At 34.7% G+C, this 8197-nt stretch overlaps 2 protein-coding genes across 2 annotated transcripts; both read right to left on the reverse strand.

The window, feature by feature from the left end:
• Nucleotides 1-1615: 1615 nt before the first annotated feature.
• Nucleotides 1616-2146, reverse strand: LOC111776347 (7-deoxyloganetin glucosyltransferase-like). The gene has a single exon (XM_023655778.1). It carries the CDS (start codon nucleotides 2144-2146, stop codon nucleotides 1616-1618), a length of 531 nt encoding a protein of 176 aa, XP_023511546.1.
• A 3405-nt stretch (nucleotides 2147-5551) lies between these two features.
• LOC111811505 (7-deoxyloganetin glucosyltransferase-like) lies at nucleotides 5552-7995 on the reverse strand. Its single transcript, XM_023698388.1, has 2 exons — nucleotides 7471-7995; nucleotides 5552-6668 (listed from the first exon to the last, which is right to left on the reverse strand). The coding sequence occupies exons 1-2, from the start codon at nucleotides 7979-7981 to the stop codon at nucleotides 5728-5730; spliced, it is 1452 nt and encodes a 483-aa protein (XP_023554156.1). The 5' UTR covers nucleotides 7982-7995; the 3' UTR covers nucleotides 5552-5727.
• Between the last annotated feature and the right edge of the window lie 202 nt (nucleotides 7996-8197).

Here is an 8197-nt window from a genome sequence, read left to right on the forward strand (position 1 = left end):
GGTTGATGGCTGAAGAAGGAAAGCTTGTGGACATGGGCGAGTAAGACATTGAGGAAGTAGATAAGGTGTCAGAAGAATGCATAAGATGTGTCTTTCTTTTACCTTCCTTTTCCAATCATAGAAACTTCTAAGTTAAATGTGCTTTATTTAAAGGTGTTTATGTTGAGTGACTTGAAAAAAACAGCTCAAAACAAGCTGAAAAAAAAAACCTGAAGGCATAAAANACTTCATTTTTAGAAGCGAAAAGTAAATAACATGACTATGTTGCAGGGAATGCAGAAGATTTCATATTTCGAATCCTGAGTATGGTTCGTTACATTGATTGTTAGTAATATTGAATGGTATGTTAGAATTTGGGGAGCCAAAATAGTTATTGTGGCATGAATGGGCAGTAGAAGGAAGACGGTCTGACACCTCAGAGAGTGTTGCATCATTGGCAAAAACTCGAAACTTATGCTTCTCTATTGGTCGGATTGAGACGATGGTTGTTGAGTCACTCTTGTGCCGTATGTTTATTTTGGAAGAAATATATATTTTTTTTTTTTTTGAGATTTCGACCCATTAGGCTCGTTTAAGTTCGGTCTTTCGTGAATGTATGTGTATGAGATTGACTTGGGTGGTGGCTAAATTTTGAAGACCTTTCTTACAGCGGGATGTTTTGTGTCAATTCTTCCAAATATTATAATGTATGCACTTTAAAGGAAGAAATTAATCGTAGAGACTACCATAATAGTCAACGATCTTATCCTAACCCGTCATAAGTACTTTGAATTTAGGTTATTATTAAGAACATACAAAATCCTATAACAACAATCATTAAAAGATAATAATCAAAATGATGATAAGACAATTATAGGATAATTTATTGGATAAACCCTGTAGTGTTTTACGATAGTTTAAATACTTATTCGAATTAAAATATATTCATATTTGATAGAAGAACTTGATCGATCAATTTGTCTAAATTCATGTAAGCTGACCCACCACGATTACATGCTTCTTCAGCTTTAATCTTCCAGTTCATAGCGTTCTCTTTCATGTTCATACCCTTTTCTCCATCCATTAGCTCTTTCACAAACTCCTCCCCTTCAAAACTTCTCGTTCAAATGGTTCATATGTGTTTATTATAATCGCCAAATCTTTTCGAGATCTTTTCATTTGTTGATTGAGGAAATTTAGCATGATATCAGCTGGGTCTGTAGTTCTAATAAAGCTAGGAAGGTCTCTCAAACGTATATTTTTCATTTCATTAGTCCATTCTACCGTATTTTTCAAATATCCATATGTTATCTGGCTCGCATTTGTTAACAAATAAATAGGTCAAATTTTAAATGAATGTAGCTCCCAAATTAAAAATTAGTTAAATTACATGTATCTAATAGATTTCACTATTTCAACTTTAATCTAATACGTAATAACTTATTAAACAAAAAATTAAAACTATTTATTATAAACTTTTTAAACTTCAAAATCTATTAAACACAAAAACGAAAGTTTATAAAGAGTATGGATGATTTTTGAGATAAGAAACTTATCTAACTCTAACAAACTATATTTAAACTTGTAACTTAATAAAAAGAAAAAGGAAAATATGATTTCAAAACCATATTCAAATTTAAATCATACCTTTGAGTGGTACCAAACCATGCTTAATAAACTCAAGACAACGCATATAACCCAAGTAGCTACAAGCACTAGCAGTCCAAAACAAAGCATAAGAGATTTTAAATTTATTGGCAACCAACATAGAGGACATAACAACATCTCCAACGATGCAGCTAACAGGCGAAACGTCAGCAGCTGAGTTAAACAGAAAAACAAGATCACAGAACGGAGCTAAACAATTCTTGGATGTGGATTCACAAAGGGAAGGAACATCTTGGGTAGAATTGACATTGGAGAACGGAAGGTCATTGGTGATGGTTCGGAATTGAAAATCTAGCAAGTCATCAAGTGAGTCAGGGCCTCTCGATCTGAGCAGACGCCTATGATTGTACTCGGTGTTAACGAAAGTTATGTGGAAACCTCTATGATGTAGAAGGTTAGCCAAGCTTAGCATAGGGTTGATATGGCCTTGGGCTGGACATGGGATACACATAGCATGTGGTTTATCAGTTTTTGAGGATGAACCATATGTTTCGTACATTATTAATTATGAGGAAAAAAAAAATTCTCTCATATCTTAATTTAATTATACCAAACTTATAAATTATTTTTTACAACTATTGGTTAAATAATAGATTTACTTTTAAAGACAACAATTTTTTGAGTTTGGTAGGATTTTAATTATCTTGTTTTTTTAATTTTAATTTATAAATATAAAATTAATATATAATGTCCCATTAATATAAAAATAATAAAATTAATGTCGAATCAAGTTTAAATAATAAGAAATGTTTTGTTTTCATTCAAATTGACGTGGGATCTCACAATCCATCTTTTTTTGGAGGCCAAGCGTCGTTGCTGGCACACCGGTCGGTGACTTGCTATTTGTAACAGTCCAAGCTGCACTAGCCGATATTGTCTATTTTGGTCCATTACGTATGGTCGTCAACCTCACGGTTTTAAAACGTATCTACTAGGGGAGATTTTCACACCAAGGAATGTTTTGTTCTTCTCTTCAATCGAGGTGTGATCTCGCATAAAATCTCATAAGGTTCAAATATAAAATATTTACCAGACACAATGCGTAACTAAAATTCGTTACAAACGTTAAATATTCTTTTTTCAAGTACTGCGGAATTGGGTTGGATTGTAACCCTATTTTCAGGTTGTTTAAGTTGACTCGATAAAAAAATGTCAACCTCAATGCAACTTAAATTTTTTATTTTCAAAAAAATTCAATCCAACCTAAACAAAATATAAATCTAACCCAACAAAAATTTTATGATTTGGATTAGATATTTCAAATTGGTCGAATTATCAGATCATATGAACACCTTTAAGAATGACAACAAGTGTTACGGATAGTAAATAAAAATCAAACTTCAAAAGCAAAAATTTCAAGTTTGAAAATTTAAAAACCAAATTGCTATCGAACATAAAAAAAAAATCAAGTTGACAACGTTCAAATAAAAATAATGTGGAAGCAAAATACATGAAAGTTAGACTTGAAAACAGGTTATAAAGTTGACAACGTTCAAAGAATCCCTCAATCTAACTTTAAAAAATAAATAATAAAAAATCCTAAACATTCAAATAAAAATAATGTGGAAGCAAAATACATGACAACATAGACTTTGTGGCACGGTTAGGTGACTGAACTCAATTGAATACAACTCTGGGTGGGAAACACTCTCATCTTTATTAATATATTTTTGAATTTATTTTGGGATGAAAACCTTCGAACAGTTAACCGAAGCTAGACAATAAACTCCTAAAATACTTAAATAATTTTCCTAAAATAATTAGGTTTCTTTATTTCTAAAATACCTAAATAACTATTTAAAAATAGGACATTGATAAAGTGCACTGGTTACTTCGTGAACATGACACTAGTTTTTCAACTTTTTCTACTATTCGGATGACTCTCACCTCTCTCCCTTGTTTTACAGATTTAGTCTCAAAAGTTGAAAGTTTTGCGTTGTTTTAGCGCTCCCTTGAGTCTTCTGACTCCTGCGAAATTTACATCCACTAGTCGTTGTCGCGCCCATGGAAGTCATCTTGCTTCCTATAGTAACCAATGAAGTCGTTCTCATTTTCACGACAACAACTCTTCCAATCAAGGACTAACCCACTCAGATAAGGATCATCGACCACCTCGCTGCAACCAATGGTATGTTGGGATTGATTCTGCTCATGCTCACCTTGTTAAAGCTTTCAACACGTTTTGTTCTATTACTGAACCCCAGATTGCTGATTGGTTTTGAGCACCACAATCCCTCTATCTTGGATCAATCTAAAAATTACACAAGGACTCTATGATCGTAGAAAACGATGTCTCCCTACCCTTTACCCACATTGGTACTCTTTCTCTTATCCCAAAACATTCACTCATTAGATGTCTTGGTTGTCCCTCGTCTCATTAAAAATCTTCCTCAATTAGTAAAGTAGGGTCTGATTTTTCTCTCTCCATTATACTTACTAATAATCTTTTTACTATTCAAAATCGTCAAACAGGAAGAGTGGTGGCGACCGGTAAAAGGGATGGAGGGCTATATGTGCTGGAGCTCGACAACTCTACCTTTATTTCTGTCCTTAAAAATAAATCTCTAGGTGTTTCATATGATTTATGACATGCTCCCTTTGATCATGTGAATTATTGTGTTATTTATTTTTTAAATAAAAAAGGATATCTTTCTCTTACGTCTTTATTATCTACTTCATCACTATGTAGTACCGGTCAGCTTGTGAAAAGTCATCGATTGTCTTATTCTCACAATGAATATAAGACGTCTCATGTGCTAGATCTTATTCATTGTAATCTTGGGTGCTTCTCTTGTCAAATCTCACGTACGTACTTCTGGCATCCACCATCAACTCTCTTGCCATATACACCTGGTCAAAATTATCGTGCTGAGAGAAAACACCGTCATGTGACAGAGACTTGCTTAGCTCTTCTCTTCCATTCTCATCTTTGTCCTCGTGTCTGGGTTGATGCTTTCAGCACTGCAACTTATATCATTAACTGATTGTCCACTCCACTTCTTGGAGATAAGTCACCCTTTGAACTTCTCCAAGGCTACTCTCCGCATTATGATAATATCCATCCCTTTGGTTGTCGTGTTTATTCTTGCTTACGTGATATATGCCTTACAAACTTTCTCCCCATGAAACTCTTTGCATTTTCTTGGATTATAGTATCTTTCATAAAGGATTTTGTTGTCTTGATCCCACCATTACTAGGTTGTATGTCACCAACCACACTCGATTTGATGTAACTCACTTTTATGTTGTCCTGATCTCTCCCAGACCCAACAAGTTTCCTCTCTTCATATTTCAAATTTCTTGGAACAATGCCTTTACGATATTGATTCATCCTCCTCTACCCCATCTTCACCACACATTCCTTGATCTAGCTTCTCTCTATGTGATATTTATTCTGACCTTGTGGATGAGTCTATACAAGTTTATACTTCTCTTGCAAGTTCCTCTTTGCCATCTTCGACTTCTGATCTGTCTTCTATTGAACCTGCTGTTGATTCCTCTTTTTCTGTGAGCTCACATCCTATGATCACACGAGCCAAAACTAGTATTTTCAAGACTTGTCATCTAGCAATTTAGGAGACCGTGGCACATGCTTAGGGTAGTTTGCAATTTGAAATAGTAGACTATAGATTAGTATAGGTTAGATTGCATTTTCATTTCAAGAGATTTTCTTACTATTTGAAATTGGCTCTAGGGTTAATTAGGTGTGTTTGGTTCTAGGATCAATTCTTGTCTGATTTTTTAGGTTTTCGTGTTTTATGTACGCCATTGACTAAACTCAAGGAGAAAAACATTTTTAATTCTTCCAAAATGGAATCAGTTATTACAAAATGAAATATTATAATGTATTTGCAAAAGGATTGAAAGCACATAATGAAGAAATTAATCGTAGAGACAACCACAATAATCAACGATATTACCCTAACCCGTCATAAGTACTTTGAATTTTGGTTCATTATTAAGAACATACAAAAAATCTATAAAAACAATCATTAAAAGATAACAATCAAAATTATGACTAGAAGAATTTATTGGATAAACCCTGCCCTGTTCTACGATAGTTTAAAATAATTATTCGAACTAAAACGTCTTTTTATTTGATAGAAGAACTTCATCCATCAATCTATCAAAGTTCTTGTAAGCAGATCCACCTGGTTTACATGCTTCTTCAGCTTTAATCTTCAAACTCATAACATTCTCCTTCATTTTCTTACCTTTTTCTCCATCCATGAGCTCTCTCACAAGCTCTTCCACTTCATTCCTTTTAACATTGCTATCAATTTCCATTCCAATGCCCCACTCAGTACAACAATAACGACAGTTCGTCTGCTGCTCAGCAAAGAAAGGCCACGAGATCATCGGCACGCCAGCACAGATACTCTCAAGCGTTGAATTCCAACCACTATGCGTTAGAAACCCTCCAATTGAAGGATGGTTCAATACTTGTTCTTGACAACACCAACTTGCTATCATGCTTCTATCTTTGGTTTCTTCCACAAATTCAAGTGGCAAAATGGTTGAATCTCCCACAACTACGTCAGGTCTTGTAATCCACAAGAATTGCTTCCTACTGTTTGCTAATCCCCAAGCAAACTCAATTAATTGTTCCGTCGTCATCACTGCCACACTGCCAAAATTTACATAAACAACCGAGTTGGGTTCCTTTGAGTTCAGCCACTCGATGCACTCTGGTTCCTCAACCCAAAGATTTGAGCCTAATGTTCTTAAACTTTGGTCCTCTATTTGGTTCCAAAGCAAGTGAAGTGGACCGATAGTGTAAATAGATTGAAGGATTGAAGAAAGAGAATTCAAAACATCTCGTTCAAGTGATTCATATGTGTTTATTATAATTGCTGAAGCTTCTCGAGATCTCTTCATTTGTTCATCGATGAAATTTAGCATGACATCATCTGGGTTTGTAGTTCTAAGAAAGTTAGGAAGGTCTCTCAAACGTATACTTTTCATTCCCTCAGTCCATTCTACTGTATTTTCCAAATATCCATCGGTTATATGACTTGCATCTGTTAACAAATAAAAGAGAAAATTTAAATAAACATAAGTCTCAAATTAAAAAAATTAGTTAAGTTACATGTATTTAATAGATCTTATTGTTTCAATGAATTTAATAGATCTTATTGTTGTGAATTTTTTAAAATGTCCATTGATCCATAACTTATTTAACAAAAAGAAAAAAAATTGAAAACTAAAAAACTTTACCGGTATAAAATTGAAAGTTTAACCATTCATTATAACTTTTTAAAGTTTAAGATCTATTAAATATAAAATCGAAAATTTATAAATCATATTGACGGTTTTTTAGTGGAAATCTCTCACTAGCAAACGCATTTTAAAAAGTTCACGGGAAGCCAGAAAAAGAAAACCCAAAGAGAAAAATATCTGTCAATGTTGTGTTTGGGCTGTTACAAGAGGTATCAAAGCCCAACACTGGGAGCTGTGTCATCGAGGATGTTGAGCCCCAATGTGGTTGGACATGAGGTGGTGTGCTAGCAAGTACGCTGGGCCTCGAAGGGGTGGATTGGGGAGTCTCACATCGATCGGAGAAGTGAACGAGTGCTAGCAAGGACATTGAACCTCGAAAGGGGATTGATTGTGAGATCCCACATTAGTTGGGGAGTAGAATGAAACATTTTTTTTTTACAAGAGTGTGGAAACCTCTCGACGTGTTTTAAAAACCTTGAGAGGAAACTCGAAAAGAAAATCCAAAAAAAACAATATCTGCTAGCGGTGGGATTGAAAAACTTGTAACTCAATAAAAAAAAATTGACTTCAAAACAATAAAGAGTATTCAAATTTAAATCATACCTTTAAGTGGTATCAAACCTTGCTTAATGAGTTGAGGATAACGCATATAACCCAAGTAGCCACAAGCACTAGCAGTCCAAAACAAAGCATAAGGGATTTTAAACTCATTGGCAGCCAACATAGAGAAGGACATGATAGCATCTCCAACGATACAGCTAACCGACGGGACGTCAGCAGCTGAGTTAAGCTGAGAAATAAGATCACAGAACGGAGCTAAACAATTCTTGGAGGTAGATTCACAAAGGGAAGGAACATCTTGGGTAGAATTGGAATCGGAGAACGGAAGGCCATCGGGGATGGTTCGGAATTGAAAATCTAGCAAGCCATTGAGTGAGTCAGGGCCTCTCGACCTGAGTAGACGCCTATGATTGTACTCGGTGTTAACGAAAGTTATGTGGAAACCTGTATGATGGAGAAGCTTAGCCAAGCTTAGCATAGGGTTGATATGGCCTTGAGCTGGATATGGGATACACACAGCATGTGGTTTATCAGTTTTTGAGGCAGAACCCATCTTTTGATTGCTTGGCTCAGTTTTTGGACATGGATAAGGAAGAAACTAGAATTCTTATAGGCTGCAGAAACAATGAGTTGTTTGAATTTTTAATTATTTTTTAAAATTATTGGCTGACGTTTCAGACACGTAACACATCAATATTCGTAAAGAACAATAAATAAGGTAAGATTATTACACCTGCCAACTTATCTTTATATGTTATTGTACTGAATA

Source organism: Cucurbita pepo, chromosome LG15 (genome assembly GCF_002806865.2).
Source record: "Cucurbita pepo subsp. pepo cultivar mu-cu-16 chromosome LG15, ASM280686v2, whole genome shotgun sequence".
Taxonomy (NCBI): Eukaryota; Viridiplantae; Streptophyta; class Magnoliopsida; order Cucurbitales; family Cucurbitaceae; genus Cucurbita; species Cucurbita pepo.